Raw genomic sequence first — 20,857 nt, forward strand, 5'->3', positions numbered from 1 at the left:
TAGTCAGTTACTTTATTGAGTTTTATTGTTTATGCATATAAAGTGCTGAACCCAACATTAGCTTTTAGCTGGACACGAGCAGCCATGGGGAAGAATATCACCAGGCTACACTGCTTCGTCGTTTGTTCGTTTACTTTAGTGTGCATCATAGTACTACAATCGCTTACTTTAGTACTTAGTACTCACTGTTTAGTGCATGGCATAATCAGAGTTACTTTAGTGTTATGCAACTGAAGCCAAACATTACGAGCCTCGGGCAGAGCAGAGATGGGCAGAAATATGATTGTCCACGCTGCTTCGTCGTTTCCGCTTCTAATACTTATTACTACATTTTAAAGTACAACAGACACGACACCCGGGCTTCACCTTGACACGCTGTGGACCTTCGTAGACGCCACACGATCGTTAATATCAAATCCACGCAGACAACGTGACGCAATAATAAAACACTGGCGCAGACGCACTGACGGCTGACAGACGCCTTTACCTCACGCTACCTGTTCCGAGTCCTCGCTCCACCTGCTCTGAGACGAGACGAAGCACCTACGCCTCACCAAGTAGTGCGGTATCTTTTACAGTAAAACAAAATTATTATGAATTATCTAATGGTCTATATGCTCCACTTATAACTACTGTCTTTAGTAACAGGAACATGATGGTATCCAAGTTCAGCAGTAGTCACGCCAGCAATAAAATTTTCTTAAAACTACATTCCTTAAATAGGCAACATCTGATATGTATAGGAAAAAAACTTCTTACTATAGCATACGTACGTATACCCTGGAAAAGAATGGACAGGGAAAGTCTCTCTCTCTCTCTCTCTCTCTCTCTCTCTCTCTCTCTCTCTCTCTCTCTCTCTCTCTCTCTCTCAAAATAATGGGTGACAATTTAAAAAAAAAAATGAGTGACAAAAAGCATTTGTCTGGTTACGGGAACATTAACACAACTATTTAGGACTGTGTGTGTGTGTGTGTGTGTGTGTGTGTGTGTGTGTGTGAATATTTAGGTCGTATTAAAACGATAAAAACGCGTTGAAGCAAATTAGGCAACAATACAACAATAAAACAATAATATATATATATATATATATATATATATATATATATATATATATATATATATATATATATATATATATTCCCAACAGTGAAAAAACTGCTGTTTTTTTTCATAGTCTAACATACGTACACGCCCCCCGAAAGAGAATGGACGGGGAGATAGCCTCCCCCCCCCCCCATACTCTCTCTCTCTCTCTCTCTCTCTCTCTCAAAAAACTGGTGACAAAAATATATAAAAAATGGATGAGTGACAAAAAGCATGTGTCTGGTTACGGGAGCAGGAACACAATTATTTAGGACGTGTGTGTGTGTGTGTGTGTGTGTGTGTGTGTGTGTGTGTGTGTGTGTGAATATTTGGTTCGTGTTAAAACAATATAAACACCAAATTACGTTGAAGCAAACTATGCAACGGGTAAAATCTCTGAAAATACCCAACAGAACACAGCCCCAAGGAAATACAAGTATATCTCCTCCCCCAGAGCCTCCTCTCCCCTCCTCCAATATCCCATTCCCTGTAAACGGACTAATTTTCAACAAAAAAATAAAACGAACATAAAATATAGAATGATACAGGAATTAGCCTCATGCGTGCTCTTTTGCCCGTTATCTTATTTACAGCAATGTAACTCCATTAACACGACCTTGAGTATATTTAAGTCTTCTAAGCGGATTTCGTAGCATAAATCTGTATAAAACGATTATACTCGTATAATGCAAACTTGCCAATAACGAAAAAAATATATGCTGATGGCCGCAAACACGTGAATGTAAAAATTTTAAACAACCACCTCCGAACTGCTGGCAGGATGCTTACATTATAGATTCTACACGGTGCATGATGTATTATTAGTGACTTTGTGTGTTATATTGCAAATACATCTGAAGCCAATAATAGCTTTTAGCAGGGAACCGCTTCGTCCTTTCTGCTTGTTTAGCATGCATCATAGTACTACAATCCTTTACTTTAGTAATTACTACTTTCTAGCAATTAGCACTTTACTCTTTAGTTTAGTTCATGGCTTAATCAGTTACGTGAGTGAGTTATGCAGCTGAAACCAAGATTAGGAGTCGCTGCTTCGTCGTTTCTGCTTCTAATGCTTATCACTACACTTTTTAAAGTATCTACAGCAGACACGACACTTAGGCCTCACCTTGTACGGCTGTGAGCCTTTGTAGACGTCACACGATCCCTTAATACCAAGTCCGCACACATGAGACGTAACGTAACACATTAATAAACACTGGAGCACTCAAGGACTGGCTGACACGTGCCGCTGTCTCGACTCACGCGCCGCGCCATCCTCCCTCCGCCTGCCCGAGACGAGACGAAGCACCTACCACGGTGACCTGCGCATCACCAAGTAGTGCCCGTGTCTTATACAGTCACACAAGTTTTGATGATAGAATATGCAGTGGTATATGATTATTTGACTTGTAACTATTGTGTTTTTTTTCAGAAACATGATAGCAGACAAGTTCATCAGTGAAGTTACCTGAAATTACATTCCTAAGTAGATTGCGTAGCCTACCCTGAAAGTTTGTTTTCTGCCGCTTACACAGATACAGTTGACCCGCCCCCTCGTACGACATGATTCATGGTCTCCAAGAAAGGAAATGTTATGCAAAATCAAGTATCGCTTACAATTGAAATTATCATCTGAACCATGAGTGATGAACCTTTTTATAACAGACATTAAAGCCATCGCGACCAGCCCGTTCCCAATGCCTCCAGGACCTGCTGCAAGATGGAGGCACCGTCGTAGCGGCTCGAACATACATCCTGAAGTTTAGAGACATCAGTAACTGCTATAGATATGTTTTCGCCAACAGGGAAAGAAATGCAAAGGTTTTTTTTTCTTCATTAAAATGTAGACATACTGTGGAGCCTCTCAGACCATCAGGCAATAGTTAAATTAGAATACTATAGCGTGGTACACACACCCCTGAGAATGGACGGGGAGATAGGCTATTCTCTCTCTCTCTCTCTCTCTCTCTCTCTCTCTCTCTCTCTCTCTCTCTCTCTCTCTCAAAATCAGCAAAAAACGGTGACAAAAATAATAGAATACACTCCAACAATTGAGTGAGTTAGAAGAGCATTTGTTTAATATGGGAGCATGAACGCAATTATTAAGGTGTGTGTGTGTGTGTGTGTGTGTGTGTTGTTAAAACGACAAAAACGCTTGATTACGTTGAAACAAACTAGGCAATAAGTAAAATCTCTGAATATACCCTTCTGAACACAGTAGCGAGGAAATACAAGCCTTCCCCCTCCCCCAGTGTCTCCTCTCCCCTCCTCCCATTCCCCATTCTCTGTACACGGACTAATTATGAAAAAAAGATAAAACGAATATAAAAACAGATAATGGTACATGAATTAGCCTCATGCGCGCTCTGGGGGCCGTTATCCTATTAAAACAATGTGACTACCATTAACACGACCTTGGGTATGATTATCGGTTCTAGGTGAATTTCATTGCTTAAATCTGTTCAAAGCGGTTATAATCGTATAATGCAAACTTGTTAATAACGAGAAAAATATACTGATAGCCGGAAGCACATGGCATTAATTGATGTCGTTAAACAACTACTTCCTGGGATGATAATTACAGTGTTACACGGTGCATGGTATAGCCTATGATCAGTTATTTTAGAATTTGCTTTAATATTTAGTTTAATGTATAGTATAATCACGGTTACTATAGTGTGTTATACATATGGCCGGTGTAGCCACGGATGTAGCCATACTTCTCACATTCCAGCGTCATGAGCTCAACTGTTTCAAACTCTCACCTGTCACACCTCTGGCACACTTTGCTGCGGGACTCTTGAGAGAGAGAGAGAGAGAGAGAGAAGGGGCGGGGCCACGCACGCGCAGATGGGGAGGCAACAGTTTATCACGGGGCAACTATTTTTCACGCTACACCGGTCCTCACCTTGTTACGCTGTTGTCGACACCCCGTAGACGCTACACGATCACTTAATATTAAATCCGCCGAGACGTGAGACGCAACGTAGCACAATAATAAAACACTCGCGCATGACTGGCCAGGCAGGGCGGACAGCCTGAGGTGCCGCTGCCTCGCGCCGCCTCGCCCTCACAGCACCTGCCCAAGGCGAGACTAAGCACCTGCGCCTCACGAGGTAGTGCCCGTACCTTTTACTGTCGACACATATATTCTATTTATGAAATATGCAGTGGTATATGTGTTTGACTTGTAACTACTGAGTTTAGCTTCCGGAACATAACATTAGGCAACTACCCCTGCGAGGTTGTTTTATTCCGCTCACCGTATGAAGCTGCGCCGCCCCCTCGTTATGGCCCGTCGTAAAACATGGCGCATAGTCTCCGAGGAGGGAAGCATTATGCAAAATCAAGTATCGATTACAATTGAAATAAAAATTATCACCTAAACCATGAGTGACGAACATGTTATAACAAGCAGTCACCGCAACCAGCCCCTTCCCAATGCCTCCAGGACCTACTGCCGCCGTCCTCTTGGGCTAGGCGATATTAATAACTAATCTCGATCTACTTTCGACAACAGGAAAAAAAGGCATTTTTTCTTTAAAAAAAAAAAACATATTGAACAGACATATTATAAAACCTCTCAGACCATCAGCGTCGTAGGGTGCGGGCTGGTCGGCGTCTGTTAGGGAAGTAATTCATCCTTGCACCGCTGGCACTCCCCACCCATGCCATCCTGCCTTTCCCCTGCCTTCCTTTAAAAGACCCTGTCGGCGGTGTGATGAGGTGCTTCCGGCCGTCGGTAACCTTTTCTGATTTATATTTCCTTGGAATATTCGTATGCTCACTGGAATAGCCTTCCAGCAGAGCCCAGGTGAATGTGAATGAACATCTTAAAACTTAGGCTAACCCTCGGATCAACCAACAATCCCACCAGCCCTTTGGTCACTGACCGCTGTAGCAGCACCTTGAGGGACTACATGTGTGAGGGAAAGCCAGTACAAGGACCACCAAACCAAATATATGTTATGTTACTAACAGGACACGTTAATTTGCGTTGATTGCCTCATCTCTTCCTCACAGGACGGAGAAGGGGAGATCCACTACGCCATAGACCCCGCCAGTGACCCCGGCAGGCAGTTTGCCGTGGATGGGGGCGGTCGGGTGTGGTTGCGGCGGCTGCTTGACCGCGAGACGGCAGCCAGCCACAAGGTGCGGGTGTGGGCGGTGGACGGAGGAACGCCTGCCCGCACGGCCACGGCCACGCTGCTGCTGCCGGTGCAGGATGTGAACGATAACCCTCCACACGTGGCCGGACCCTCTGTGCTACACGTCCCTGAGAACAGCTGGCCGAGGCACGTGGCAAACGTCACGCTGGGGGACGCCGACGATTGGACCCTCGGCCACGGCCCGCCCTTCAGCGTGGTCTTGGACACCTCCACGACCGACAACATCAGGGAAGACTTCGCTGTGGACTTCGATAGCAGTAAGTCGATGTATATGGAGATATCAAACTCAGTCATGCCTGGATACCGGAATTAAAGGCATAGTTGTTGTGCCTTCCTGGTCCGCGGGCCGTGTCCCCAGGGTTCAGACCATAGTATACTATACTGCAGTATACACCATGGGTCCAGACCACTCGCCTCTGCTTCACGACCTGGAAAACTCAACAGCCACATTTGAGTAAAGATACAAACAATGGAAAAAATATAATAAAAACTACAATTACACAGAAGCCCCAGCAAAACCCTCCAACCTTTCTTTACCAATAAACAACAGCCCTTTACTAATGCGCACCGTCCCTGCCTTGTCTCCCTTCCAGGGCCCCTCCCCTCCCTTCCGCCACTAAATCGCCCGCACAGAAGGGTCGCCACAGCTGCGGGCGTCGTGCGTGCCGCCCCGAGCAACACAAGTCTCTCTGATCACAAAAGTTGGCGCCGTCCTAAGTACCCATGGTCGTCTTTGCTCTGATGTGTTTAGCCATGTGTTTCCGTAATGGACTCCGTAGAGAGAGGAAAAGGAAGGAGGATGAGGTGGTGGAAGGGGTGGTGGTGGTTGTGGTGTAGTGAGTGGAAACGTTAGAAAAAAAAGCATGAAAGGAAAGAGGACTGGAAAGTCATATATATGTGAAAGGATAAATAGAAAGGAGGGAATAGGTGAAAGAGATGGAAGAGGAAGAGCAGGAGGATTAGGAGGAAAAGTTGGTATGACTATGGCGGGAAACAAGCCAGCGGGAGCACCGTCGAGTGGAGGGTAGCAATTACGGTGTCCATACTAACTACCAGGAGACACGCTGGCGCGGCTGCCTCGAGTTCATTCTGTCGTATAATACCAATAATTACCCAAGATTATATACATTTCCCTCTCAGTTAGAAGTAAAATGCCTCCGCTGTTATTTTTTTTCTTTCTGCTTTTTCTTGAATTTCTCTCTTCGCTGGATTTTCAGATTATCTCAAGAATTCACTGGAGACGAATGCAAAAAACGCTACGAGGTCTTTTGTGACTAAAACTCGTGACCATAATGAAGATAATGAGGAGGAGGAGGAGGAGAGAGAAGAACGAGGAGGCGGAGGAGGAGGAGAAAGAGGAAAAGAGAAATTTTATGCTCTGAATTCTGGAGACAGCCATTGTGTAAAAAAAAAATATTTATAAAAAGTAACTTAAACTTTGTGAAAGAAAGAAAGAGTCGGAGAAGGAGGAGGAGGAGGAGGAGGTGAAAAAAAAGGAGGGAGGCGTAGGCAATTTGTCAGGATCTTTGGGACGGATACTGTACACGAAATCTTCATTATGAGACAACTTCGAAATTTACAACACATTACTCATTCCTCAACAAACACAGTTACCTTCCTAATGACCCCTGCCCTTCCATGCTACTCCCAAATACCCTTCTGAGGCCTTTCATCAAGTACAGCTTTACGTCTACTTTGAAAGGGCGAATGCGTTGCCGTGCGAGCCGTGGCCCCCGTCAGGAAGCCCTCGCGGAAAGAACTATATTCACCAAGTAATTACAGGCTGGGAATTCTTAAGTCAATATTTGGCGAATTACTGAACCAGACGGAGTGGAATATGAGAAGCGTCTTAAGCCGGGAAAAAGCAAATCTAAATCTCCAGCTCAAAGTATAAGATTTTCTCTCTCTCGTGATCGCGTCTTTTTTATCTTAAACATGTTACGTAGTTTTGATATTCACCCGCTGCTGATTATCCTCCTCAACCTTCTCCCCTCCCCCCCACCTCCCAACTCCCCCCCCCACCTCCCTCCTCCCCCGCCAACGGATAATCTTGCCGAAACTAAAGTGCCTGAAATTAGCTTTTTTAAAGTTTGATAAAAAAAGGCCTCCTCGGAGGTAAAAATTCTTGTACTCATTATGCCAAATATTACTTTTGCCAACATTTTCACAAAAATAAAACAAAAGTTTCTAATTCAAACACATCGTTATTTTTAGATTATGGCCAATGTTTTATCGTTTAACAGCCTTTCTTGTACATTTTTTAATGTTTTGTCGAACTTTTTCCCTCTGAATTTGTATACTAAATTGCACATGTATTACGCAGTTCTCGTATCAAAATGAGAGGTGCAAAGGGCTGAAAATGCAAAGGTAAACTACGTTCGCCAAAGAAACCGTAACAAACAAAGATAGAGACGAACATAAGAGAAAGCCATAGAAGAAAAAAGGAAATTGTAGAAAGTGACAACGAAAGCCAAGAAAGCCTCGAATAATGTTCATTCATCGAAGCGCCTGATCGTTCTGTTCCTGCAGGAGGGGACGAGGGACGCGGCGTGGCCGTGGTGACGTCGCTGAGGCCGTTGGACCGTGAGGCCTCGCCGACACGCCTCCTGCCGCTGGTGGTGGGCGACGCGCGGGGCCTCACCGCCACCACCACCGTCACCGTCACCATCACCGACGTCAACGACAACCCCATGCTCCCCGGGGTCAAGATTGTCTCCGTCACCCGCATCGCAGTAAGGACTGCTTGCTCTCTGTCTTTCTTTTTGTTTTCTTGTTCTTATTTCTTTTTTTATATTTTTTCTCTTTTCTTCTATTTATCTTAATATTTCATTCCCTGCCCCATGTTTTCTCTTGTTGTTGAGCCCAAGGAAAGGTTTCACCTTTTACCTCTCCTACTGGAACGGAAGTGGGGAAGTTCCACCGGCGTCCTGTCATCTGCTCCAGAGGAAGGCTCTTCCTTTTATTTACGAATTTCTCTTACTTTCTCCCCATGTTTTACCTCACCTGCCGTCCTTGATTCTTATGCACGTGTCCACAATCACGCAGAATTAAGTCATTACCTGTACAGTCACCTGCCACTCACCTGCCCGCCGGTCACGCAGCTCCGAGCCACCCACGCCAACACACTTTCTCTACTTCTCATACATCTTACTGCTCCTCTTACCGCGGCTACCGCGTCGCCTAGCCGCATGGAAGGCTGGTCACTGAATCCTGTCTTTCCCCACTCTTCTTGATCCGACTCCACCCGACCCACCAGTTCCCTTCCTCTCCGCGCCAAACACTACAAATGCAAGGCCTATATACCGCTCACATGGGCATTTGTCCTTATCCCTGTGTATTCAATAGACATTTCAAAGCCTTTCAAAGTATAGACACACCACCGTACATTTCCGAGACTGCAATGGTGTTGATTAATGAGGCAAATAAAGAAGATAACGAGGATACTTAATAACAAGGAACTCATTTCAAGCAACATTTGTCGTCGCCTCAGCAATGTCCCTCGCCTCGCCCCTCCGGCCCGTCCGCGTAACCCTGACAAAGTGGACATATATACACTCCGCTCCTGCAGCTCTTCACCACACCTGTGCCTCACCTCCCCTCCGCATGCTCGTTTCCGCCTCCCAGGTGTTCCCAGTGCCCTTCGCCCTTTGCCCTTTGTCCCTTTGTCCATGCCCATCAGTAACGACCCTCGACACGTTCATTCCCGCCACGCAGCCATCGCCCGTCACTGTCAAGGGACTCCAAAAGGTACCCGTGCACGTAATGTTAATTAAGGTTTAGGAAATGTATGGGTTTAATTGTCTCTCTCTCTCTCTCTCTCTCTCTCTCTCTCTCTCTCTCTCTCTCTCTCTCTCTCTCTCTCTCTCTCTCTCTCTCTCTCTCTCTCTCTCTCTCTCTCTCTCTCTCTCTCTCTCTCTCTCTCTCTCTCTCTCTCTCTCTCTCTCATTCCCTGTTTGTGTATCCTCTTTTATGTCTTCTGCACCGTCACTCTCGTCCTCGGCAGCAAACACTCGCCACCCGCATCAGGCACCTGGAGGGTCGTGGCTCAAAGGAATCCTCATAACATTTAGGGTACATGGGCCATTCCGTACGCACGATTCCAATTAGCAATCATATCAAGAGAGAGAAAAGAAAATGCTCCTAGAAAAATTAACTCTAAAAATTTACCTCTAGAAAAAATACCTCTTGAAAAAATACCTCGAAAACTGAGATAAAATACGAACATGAAAGGCACAAAAAAGTCCGATTGTTATGCTTTTCTTTACAGTACTTAATCTATATTCCTCTGTTCATTTACTTTTTATTCCTCATTTAAGATAAAACACGAGGACGAATGGCGTGCACGAATTGACGAACATACCCTCGGTTTGGAAATGTGGACCCAAGTGCTGACCGTAATTCACAAACGTTCGCGTTCCCTCCAGACTAATAGGAAAACAGCTGCCCACAAAGGAAGGACCGATAAAAACCTCCCCGTTGAGTATTCTATATCTCGCAGACCGGAGAGCCTGCAGGTAGTGGGGTGAGGCTCGTGCTTGCGATGATCCAAACAGAACGACTCCGCGAAAAGAGGCCGTGACGCTCCGACGAAAAAGAGTATACACTAAAACAGCAATTAAGTGAGTGGAACGGTGGACAACTTGGAAAAAATAACATAACAACAACAACAACAACAACAACAACAACAACAACAACAACAACAACAACAACATTAATAATAATAACCAACATAATGCATGATTAAGGTGGGAGTGGCAGGCAAGGCATACAGATAAATCATACAAATAAAAAAAAGTTACTTGATTAGTAACGACAATTTAGTAGCGCTGAGGCCACGCGCTGGTTCGTCCCCCGCCACAGGGCCAGGTGGAGGGCGTGCCGCTGGGCCGCGTGTACGTGGAGGACCCCGACGACTGGGACGCCGGGTACAAGACGTGGGAGTGGCGCCGCCGCGTCCCCCACCCGCTCTTCACCCTCGACCCCCGCGACGGCCACCTCGCCCTCGCCCCCCACGCTAGCGACGGATCGTAAGTGTGTGTGTGTGTGTGTGTGTGTGTGTTTTACTCTGAGCAACTATCACGGTGACCACTTTTTTTTTCACTAAAAAGGGAATAAAGGTCGAAAGGAAAAGAAATAAGGGAATGGATAGTTGACAGATCTATATGATAAAGAATGATGTTGTGAGCTTTTAGTGGAAGAAGTATTTATCATATCATGTATCAAATTTGTCATTCCACAACTTTTTCCCCTGCAGTGCAGGGAAAGGGAGCGAGCATGTCCTTTTCGTTATTACACACATCTTTATTAAAAACTGATCAAGTCTTTGCTGTGAAAAATGTGACTTAATTAGCACTATAAAGAGTAGCATCAGAAGTAGTCCAGAATCTCCACTAATACCATGTCTCAGGAAACCTTTCAGAGTAAACCTCAGGGACATTGGAACGTTACAATGGCAGCAAGATGACCGTTGCACCCAAAGCCAGCAGAATTACTGCTACTGTCCTTGATTGCACTAGTGTCCTCAGACGATGCCGATACCGGCACTCGGCGGCAGTAATTAATGGAAAGTGTTCGTGTGAACCAACGTTTAACACAAATTCATCCCAATAAAAGCGGCAAAATGAAACTTCACTCATTTCCTCCTGAGTATTGACAGGCAGGTCCTTCCTTCTGCCCAAGGTACTTCCTCCAGTTCTGGGTGAGCGATGCCACGCACGGCCAGAGGGAGGTGCCCGCCAACGTCACCGTGTACGTCACCAGCCTCAGCGAAGACGTGATGCCCTGGGCCGTCCCCGTCACCCTAGCCTCGCTTTCCCCAGAGCAGCTCCTGTCCCGGCACCAGGTAGGACCTTTTTCACTTGTCTGATGCTACAGCTTTCTTTTTATCGTAAAACTTCGGTTCAGTCCCGTCTCCAAGGGAGCACTTTGAAGCACTAACACGACTCACTGTGCAATTCAATGAAGATCCAGAGTCTGCTTTCAAAGCGACACCATGCCACGTTATGATTTAGCATTCAAGCAACTGTTGTGTGTGGGTACCTCAGAGCGGCTCCATGACCCTGCTGGAGACCTTGGTGGCGGCAGTGGAGTCTCTGGCCGAGTCTAAGGTGGTTGTGGTGAGCCTCGAGGGGCAGCACAGCGCCAGCCTTCCCTCCCCTCGCGCCTCCAAGGTGTGGCTCGCCGCACGGCCTCGCCAGCCCCTTGACCAGCTGCTCCTTCTCAACCGCCGACAGGTATAGCTATATGTCCTGCCACCCCACCCCCCACTCCCACCCCACCCGACACACACACACACACATATTCGTTGCTGATTCTTGACACATACTCCAGCATTCTTTTCCTCTTGTAATTAAGCCCACGAGACAGCTAACACTGTGGTAATACTGAATGGACAGATCAGCGCAGAAAGCGGGGTCATGGTGACGGAGGTCGGCGTGGGGGTGTGCCTGGCCAGGGCCGGCGCCTCGGGGGTGTGGGTGGTGGATGCCAACAGAACGGCCCTCGTCACCCCTCGCTTCGTCACCGTGGCCAGCGGCTGCAGCTGCCGCTCACGCCAGCCTCAGATCCTGCAGCAGCACCAGCAACAGCCTCGGGAGGAGGAGCAATTCGCCAGTGTGGAGGGTCACCAGCCCAGCGTGGCCGCCGTGACGCGCCCCACCTCCTGCCAGCCTAGTCCCTGCCTCAACAACGGCCGCTGCATTGCCGAGCCGCGCGGCCCCAGGTGAGTTGGCTGCCTCGCCTCACCATTAATAGGATCCACGATTTTTATTTTTCCTCTCATAACAAGACGCACCAAAGTCCATGCGATTAGGCCGGCTTTGAGGGCACACTCATTGAGGCTTCATCATGCACAGTTTACGGCTTTCTATAATATGCAGTGTAAGTTTCATTGATATTAAACAGCAAAGCTTGAATTCTGGAAAACCTTGTTTTTGTTTATTTTGGGTCATCTAATAGACCTGTGTCTGCCTCAGCACAGTGTGGTGGAAATTCTCCGGGCTCCCGTAACTCTCTGTTAATGCCGCCAACGGGATCATTATTTTTAACTCGAATCGGAAGCTCCGGGACAAAAACCCTTTTGCAAGTTAGTAACGCAAAAAATTCAAGATATACGTTACATACGAGGCAATCAATAACAGCCACATAAGAAAGAAACAAAAAAGTATGAATAAATGGATATGGTTCAAACCTACAATTTTCAAGGTACCATACCTTTGTGTGTGTGTGTGTGTGTGTGTGTGTGTGTGTGTGTGTGTGTGTGTGTGTGTGTTTTTATTTATTGAGGCCTGTGTTTTCGTGCCACATATACGACAATTTCATAGAAAAAAGTCAGTTTTAGATGAGCGTTGCAGTGCTGGTCTAACACCAAAGCTCTGACAGCCTTTTCCATACCCTTGGCTCTGTGACCAAATTATTCCCTGCCGCATCTACAGGTGTGTGTGTCCTCAAGGCACCAGTGGCTCTATCTGCAAGCAACTCAGTCGTCGCTTCGAGGGGGACGGGTGGGCATGGTCGTCCCCGGTGCCCAGCTGCCCGCGGGTCCACATCATCCTCGAGTTCCGAGCCCGCTGCTCCGAGTGCCTCCTGCTGTACGCCGGCCCCGCGCCCACCTCGGCCCCTTCACCTCAGTTCGTCCAGGTACGTCACCCCCCCCCTCTCCCCCCACTAACTGCCACTCCACAGAATGCTCTCCTTTGCTATAACTCAACTTTATGTAAGCGATGTTCCTGTGGTGCTGGCTACTGTTTTGAATAATGAGTAGTCGTGTTCGTGCACCTGTAAGGCTTGAGTTAGTTAAGGCATGTGTGGTTCGCTGGACGGACCGAGGGATGTGCAGTCGCCATTCACGGTGAACGTCACGAACGATGCAGCGAGGCATGAATGGAAACTGATATGTAATACCAAACAGTTCGAAAGACGAACTTTCTGTGTGTGTGTGTGTGTGTGTGTGTGTGTGTGTGTGTGTGTGTGTGTGTGTGTGTGTGTGTGTTTAAACTCTCGTCATGCACACTCAGGAGGACGTGTTCAGCGTGGAGCTGCGTGACGGGCAGCCTCGAATCATGCTGGACCTGGGCACCAGCCCGGTCCTGCTCACAACCGCCACCATGGCCGCCGCCTCCCCCTCCCTGGCAGACGGCCGCTGGCACCGCCTCGACATTATGTGGGGCAACGAGGTAAGCCTTGACTCCGATAATTTAAATGACCGCGATGAAATAAGGGCTCGCTACGTCTTCTACTAGTTCAAACCCTTTTCTCCCCTCCATCATAATTACATAAAGTTCCATCTTTTTCCATTTTTCTTCACATGAGCCTTCATTATATTCCTTATTTCAATCAAAAGGGAAAGTACTTGCCTAAACTTTTACCTGTTGCATCTTCTCTGGTAAAAGTTACTGAGAGTCTGTCTTCTTTTGCCTATTTGTCTTCTGTGAGTATGTGCTGCGTTCCAGAGAGCCGAGATGGTGGTGGACACGTGCAAGGCCGGGGAGGGGTGCCACGTGGGGTCAGCCCTGGCAGTAGGTGTTGGGGGACTGAAGGTGATGGCGCCTCTGCAGGTCGGAGGAATGGCCCACGCCCCTCCCCGCCACCTGGACCACGGTTGGCCCGCTCCCATCACCACCAACGCCTTCCACGGCTGCATCAGAAAACTGCGTGTCAACGGCGAGGTAAGGGAGTACGCGGCGCTCAGAAATGGCCACACACACCAAGACCTCGAGGCGACTGTAGTCAACCCGAGATAACGTGGATTCGTTCCCATGGGTTGTCAGCTTATGCAAAATTTAAGGATATACTTGATTCTACAAGAGCCGTGTCTTCCCCTCAAAATCACCTCAATGTGTTGTGTTGCCTGAGCACGGATGAGGGAAGTGAATGCTAAATGGATAGTAGTAGGTAATAGTATGTAGAGTATGAAATGATGCAACGGTCACAAAACATTTTTGCCAAACGACTTTACGCGTGCAATTCGAAAATTGGAAAATATAATCATTTACCTGAAAACAGAAAATAACAATTTAACGCACAACAGCAATTCACTTCATATTTGAACGTAAAACTAGATTTCTCAGACAACCTTCAGCAACTTGAAAGCTTGGCAGGATTATATTAGAGTCAAACTTCTATCAAAGAAAAATTAGAAGAAATTTACAATGGTAATTGGAAGGGACTTTGCTTTCACAACTCACTGGCAGTGGGCTAGCTCAGAGTAATTACCTTTAATCTCTCTCTGAAATATGAGCAAAGCATGCTCGTATATGCCAGCATTTTCAGTCCTCGTCCTTGACAATGTTTTAAGGTATAAATTATGCATGCACATTTAGGTAGAAATGTAACTAAGGCAACTAACACTACCGGCAGCTGCGTGATCTGGGCGAGGAGGTGCTGAGTGATGGCAGCTGGTCGGGCTGTGCTGGCTACAACACCTGCCTGGCCGCTGGTCACACCTGTCCTCACAACTCCAGGTACTGTCCACGTCAACACTTCATGTTCCCTTACCATTATCCTCAGTTCACATTAGCAGCGAAAATAAAAGTCTTCCCCTATGGCTACAAAGGATATAACAGTGGCCAATTCACAAGCCAGCCACGCCCCCTCTCCACCTCAGGTTGGATGGGATTGATGGATGCTGGAAAAGTGATATTATGATAGTGGTTGTTGAGCTAGAGTGATTAGGGAGAAGCTTATGTGCTTTTTTTTTATATTAACGGGAGAAGAGTTTATCACTGAACACTCGAGTCTGTCCGTCCCTTCACCTTCATCTGTCCTTTACATCATACCCCTTCAATACCACCACCCACCATCACCTCTATCACCCTTTCCATTACCACCAACCATAATAACCATCATCACTCCTATCACCACCTCACGCCCTTCATTACCATTATCACCACCAGTCACCATCACCACTCCATTCGCCACCCCAATGCCCCTTCTCTGTCACCACCGTCAGTCACTTCTACTACACTTCACGCCGTTTCATTGCCCTCACCTTAACCCCTCTTCTATAACTACCCTCCAGCCAGGTAGAGTCAGTGCAACATCCTAAACCACAGCAACAGATCATGAACACTAGTTTCTAATACCCAGACTCTTCTCACAACAAGGACAACAGTAGCAACTACAACAACACACAATACTCAACACGACATTTGAAGCATCCATGAACGAGTAGTTTCATTCTTTCCTCTTTATAATAAACCAAAGTAAATAGATAATGTACATGAACTACTTAATTCTACTTACTTATGTGTGTCTGCGTATCCGTGCGTGTGTAGGTGTGTGGAGGAGACCGGGTGTGAGTGTGAGCCGGGCTGGACGGGACCGGCGTGCAGTCAGCCGTCCGGACCTGCTTCATTTTCCGCCAACAGCTACATCAAAATGGCTCTCTCGTCGTCGCCTCCCACCACCACCACCTCCCTACAGCTGCGGTGAGCGATAAGCGGCGGGACTACTTTACAGATTTAAAAACTTTAGAGGAGAGCGCATGGGGAGAAAATATTATTGAATCGAATCCACGAGTGTTTTGTTCGTTAACTTTCCTGACCTTACAGGGGACGCCCACCACACGACTTCAAATCATTCATCTTTGATGTGAAAAATAGACGAGAAAGAACATCAGCATTACAGTGGAATTTCTAGTTACATAGTGCTTTTGGCTGGTTGTTGTTGTTAAGTATTAGAACTCCTATGACTTTCAAACAAGAGTATTTAAAACCCGCTCCTCTTCCTTCAGTTTCCGCACGTGGGAAGCCTCGGGTCAGCTCCTGGCCGTGACGTCCCACCACGGGCGAGATCAGATGGTGCTTCACCTGACTGGTGGCCACCTGTGTGTCCAGCTGGCGCTACACCCTCGCCCCAAGGCCACGCTGTGCCTCTCCCGCACACACCTGAGCGACGGCAGGTGGCACAGCGTCACGGCCAGCAGGTTAGTCTTGAGGAGCACCGACACCTGCTTGCCGTCACTCTGTAGCCTAGGCAAAGCAGTGGCTGGAGCGCTCATTTGTTTTATGGGTGTTTGGGTTCCTTTCAGTATATTTCTTAGCATCAAAGCGAGGTCGACTACAGACTAAAAACAACCGTGAACTGTATCGTGAAATTAATATATCTAATTGAAAGAAAATCTTGTATTTCTTTAAACGTTTTCTTTAGTCCAGAATCTGGTGTATGGAGTTAGCATTAGTCACCCGTGCACTCTTCGAAATAATGAATTGCCTTCCCATAATTTATCGTTAGTACACAGACATTACATATGACAAGGTTTTGATAAACTTGTTATTTCACCTGATGGAGAAAGAAGTAACGAAGCACTCTCCGCTATTCCGTCCATCGTGTTATTTTCCCGGCGATCACCTCCTCCCCTCGTCCAGGTACGGGGAGTGGCTGGAGCTGCAGGCAGACGAGGGCGATGGTCCGCTGTACAACACTACGCCCACGCCCGCCTCCCTCAGGGGCTGGACGGCGCCCCTGCTGGTGGACCGACACGAAGGGGTCCACGTGGGCGGGTCTCCTGAGTACGTGGGCGTTAGTCTTCACGCCGTACACAGCGACTTCAGTGACGGTGAGCCCACCTTTAAGAATGGCTCTGACAGCCTCAGGAACTACTTTAAATTTAACAGTTTCAAAAAAAATTTTTATCAAGTTTAAGAACAACTTTAACGGCTTTAGGAATAACCTCATGCTTCATACCTTAGGAATAACTTAAGTTTCAGGGTGTAATTCTAACAATATATTATATTGCCTGGTTGATATGTAGCCTAATAATGATGCGACGAGGATTGCCTGAATTCATATAGTGTCAAGTGTAGTGCTAATAACAAACTACAGCACTTCGTGTGTATGTGTGTGTGTGTGTGTGTGTGTGTGTGTGTGAGATGACAGGCAAGAAATATAGGGATAGTAAGAGGAGGAGGAATGCCATGAGTGGCCATACAATAATAGCGATTTTAATGACAACTGAGGATGACATTGAGTGTCTCTTCCGTCAGGATGTCTGGATGACCTAAGGGTGTCCGGGACCACCTTGCCTCTGCCCCCCCGCGTCAACGTCACCCCGTTGGCCGAGGTCACCATGTACACCAACGTGCACGCCTCCTGCCTCGCCCCCCCTGCATGCGCCAACGTTACCTGCTCAGAACCCCTCACCTGCGTCGACGTCTGGCGGAGACACAAGTGTGGGTCAGTCAAGTGACATCCCCCTGGTGTGGCCTCGCGTAGCACACCTTCCTTGTACTGATGCATGTTGATATAAGCTCGCCTGGCTTTTTAATCGACTTGTTTTTATTGATTAACTCTTTTATTTGATTATATATTTGCTTTTTTTTGCTTTTTTTTTTTCAAGAGAATTTATAATGTTAATTCCTGAAAGTATATTTTCTCTTTTGCCTGCTTAGCAATTAAATGGAGAACTATTTATTTTTCGTTGGTGTTTCTTTGTGATTTTTGTCGTGATAGCAGCTATACTTTGTCAGTTTTAAGAACTTTTCAAGAGTTCCCCTGTACTCTCTTCGGTCTAGTTCATTCATTTGACATTTAGATCCCGAGTGTTTCCATGCACCATAGCCCTGTGCACGCTTCAACTTAATAGAATAAGACAGCAACACTCCTCTCACTTATCTGCTTTTTCCTGAGGCAAACATATAGTCACTTGTGTCCTGGTAGGTGCGGAGAGGGCGCGGCGCTGGTGCGGGAGACAGGCACCTGCAGGGACGTAAATGAGTGTATGTGGTCACCCTGCTTCAACGGAGGCACCTGCATCAACCACGAGCCCGGCTACCTGTGCCTATGCCCCGAGCCATTCACCGGTGAGTGCCAGTGTCCCGCAGCCCTGACTCCCTCACACCCCACAGACCCAGCCCGGAACAACTGCCAAACACACCATTTCATCAGGACTTACTTTAAATGCAAATATTATTCATATATTGAGGTTACAGAATAGCATAAACACTGAACAAGTGTCTTCAAGGAGATTAGAGTGGATAATTAATATCTTACGACTTAGCAGCTAAAACCTTGTAGTGACAAAATTAAATTTGAAACTGTAATAGGCTGTTATATAAACAAATGGAATGTTGCGTCAGTAAAAGTGAGTCATATTGAAAGGAATGGAGTAAGTAGTACAAAGGAAATGCAGGAGGTAAAGGGCCATGAAAAAATTATTGAATTGATAGCTATAGCTAAAGACAAAAGGCTAAAACTAGTAAGAGCACACCCTTTGTCTTGGGCAAAACACTTGAAATAGGAGGCTGTCCTCAGGAGAGGTTATGTAAGGGCAATTTTTTTTTTTTTTCTGTCACTTCATACATACACTATATTACGGTAAATTAAGATCACTTTTACTTGCAATGACATTCCATTATTTAACGGAATGTTCATATCGCAGTGATATAAATACTCTGTTGATCACAATGAGGCGAGATGTTTCAACACTGCCAACTATTAAAATGAAATGATGAACCACACAGCCAGATATGCCTGTCCCTGTACAGTCACGTTGTGTCCTTGCTTTCAGGTGAGCACTGTGCCGTGTCAGTCACCAAGTACCCGGCCCTCACCCTCTCCTTCAGTGCCCTCGTCCTCCTCCTCGTCTGTTCCTGTGTCATCTTGGGTATGTATACGCGCATCTCACAAGTAAGTAAGTCATATTGAAAGGAATGGAGGAAGTAGTAGCTAAGATACTTTCATGGTTGAATTGCCCTGCAACTCCTGCCCTTTGGCATATATAACTACAAGTATGCACTGTAAAGAATCAGTATCATATAATTTAGTTATTGTTACGTGACGATCATTTAATTTTCTCCCTACCTGTATAAGTGTGATCATGTTTTTCATCTGGCCATTAGGAAGTCATATTTAACGTGACCATTTTCAACACTTCTCATGTGAGGTTCTCATATACCTGCCGTAAGTAGAGCAAAAGAGAAAGGGCTAAAACTACTAAGAGCACATCCCTTGCTTTAAGTACAACAGGCATGAAATTAGGGCTGATGTAAATGTAATGATCAACTCAACCTTGGCGCAGTTGTTCCGTTCACTTCATCGGCATTACTTCATGATAAAATGCCAACAGGCTTCACTGAATATATTGTCAGATCAGTTATTAGCTCATCAGCCACATTTAGTAGGCCTGTGTCCACCTCGCCTCTAGAACTGTGCCCTCCCTCCCTTCCTTAGGCCTTGTCCTGGCAGTGTATGTGATTTGTCAGCAACGCAGAAGAAAATCACGTGGAACTAGCCAGCCATCTGATGTGCAGAAATGTCCCAAGACTCGGCAAGACCAGGATTCCCGTGCTGTAGGTTCCCAAGGAAGGGATGACTTAACGACCAAGACTGTCACGGACCAGCACAACCCTCCCTCTAAAAGCACTGAAGCTAAGAGCAGCAGTGAGTCGCCTTGGTCTTCATATTACATAGAGCTTGAACGATGGAATTTTACATAAATGCTTACATAATGCATTGCAACCCCTTTCCTGTTCTCTACATCAGTAATTACAGCAATATATAGGCTAACCTATAATTTCCCTGCAAGTGATGCAACAGGAGCATCATAGGCAATATCTATACGGAAAAAAAGTGAGACTTGTTAAAGGTTTGTGATTGGTAGTGTGAACTCGAAGATCGAAAGTGGTGATCCCCATGAATGAGTGTATGTATATAGTCAGTGGTTCTCAAGCTTTTTTTGTCTTTATTTTCCCAGTGCATCCTTTTCACCATATGTCAGGATGTCATTCCCCCCTTTTCAACACTGTCTGACTCAGAAGCATGAGCAGGAGAGGATGGAGCTGCATCACTTCCCCAAGGGGGAGGCAGAGGGGGTACTTGTTGCAAGAGGCCTAGGAAGAGTGTAAGTGTGGCAACCCTGTCTATGGGTGTTTTGAACCTTATGGTTCCGGAGCTGATGCTACAGTCTAATAGGTAACTGCAGCAGGTAACCAATGCATATTGCGTTTTGTGCAGCCCTGGGGAGCTTGAAGGCAATAAAAAATAAAAACTCCACATGTCTGTGTGTGCTAATCTGTCATCCAGATTCAGTTTCAAAACCCTGAAATTCACCCCTGGGGACAGATTCACCCCTGTTTTATATATATATATATATATATATATATATATATATATATATATATATATATATATATATATATATATATATATATATATATATATATATATATATCAGTTATTTTTTCACATGCTATAAAGGAATAATTGGGCAAGCATTGCAAATCTTGCACTGTCAACAGGTACGAAGGCAACGAAGAAGGGTAAGCCCGGGACAGGAGGTGATGGGGGCTGCGGCTGCCCCCACCTGCCATCCCTAGACGACCTTCGCTACTACGCCTACGAAGGGGATGGCAGCTCTCCAGGCTCCCTCTCCTCGTGCTGCTCTGGTCAGGGTGTGTGTGTGTGTGCATGTGTGTGTGTGTGTGTGTGTGTGCAGGAGCGTAATTCACCTTCTTGTAGCCTATCTTCCTAGACTGAACTTAAATGCTAATGTGTCCCAGGTCTGAAGGCCTTAGGTTTATACCCTCGGGTTACTCTCTATTCCAGGGGGTGGGACACAACCCTCGACTGATGCCTAGAATTCATTCATTGCTGGACAAGGTAGACAG

General features: G+C 46.3%; 1 protein-coding gene across 2 annotated transcripts in view; it reads left to right on the forward strand.

The window, feature by feature from the left end:
- Positions 1-20,857, forward strand: part of LOC126996438 (putative neural-cadherin 2) — a 67,927-nt gene that overhangs the window by 41,055 nt on the left and 6,015 nt on the right. Inside the window, exons 12-29 of one of the 2 annotated variants that reach the window (XM_050856868.1) lie at positions 5,107-5,509; positions 7,782-7,984; positions 10,113-10,279; positions 10,932-11,094; positions 11,297-11,485; positions 11,648-11,973; positions 12,686-12,890; positions 13,268-13,426; positions 13,703-13,918; positions 14,610-14,713; positions 15,527-15,679; positions 15,985-16,176; positions 16,619-16,809; positions 17,237-17,426; positions 17,910-18,052; positions 18,760-18,855; positions 19,422-19,631; positions 20,489-20,641. In XM_050856868.1, the coding sequence (XP_050712825.1) occupies positions 5,107-5,509; positions 7,782-7,984; positions 10,113-10,279; positions 10,932-11,094; positions 11,297-11,485; positions 11,648-11,973; positions 12,686-12,890; positions 13,268-13,426; positions 13,703-13,918; positions 14,610-14,713; positions 15,527-15,679; positions 15,985-16,176; positions 16,619-16,809; positions 17,237-17,426; positions 17,910-18,052; positions 18,760-18,855; positions 19,422-19,631; positions 20,489-20,641 (3,463 nt within the window). The remainder of the gene's footprint in view (positions 1-5,106; positions 5,510-7,781; positions 7,985-10,112; positions 10,280-10,931; positions 11,095-11,296; positions 11,486-11,647; positions 11,974-12,685; positions 12,891-13,267; positions 13,427-13,702; positions 13,919-14,609; positions 14,714-15,526; positions 15,680-15,984; positions 16,177-16,618; positions 16,810-17,236; positions 17,427-17,909; positions 18,053-18,759; positions 18,856-19,421; positions 19,632-20,488; positions 20,642-20,857) is intronic. The other variant, XM_050856869.1, reaches the window with a different exon arrangement.

The sequence above is a fragment of the Eriocheir sinensis genome, chromosome 10, assembly GCF_024679095.1.
Source record: "Eriocheir sinensis breed Jianghai 21 chromosome 10, ASM2467909v1, whole genome shotgun sequence".
In the NCBI taxonomy this organism is placed as follows: Eukaryota; Metazoa; Arthropoda; class Malacostraca; order Decapoda; family Varunidae; genus Eriocheir; species Eriocheir sinensis.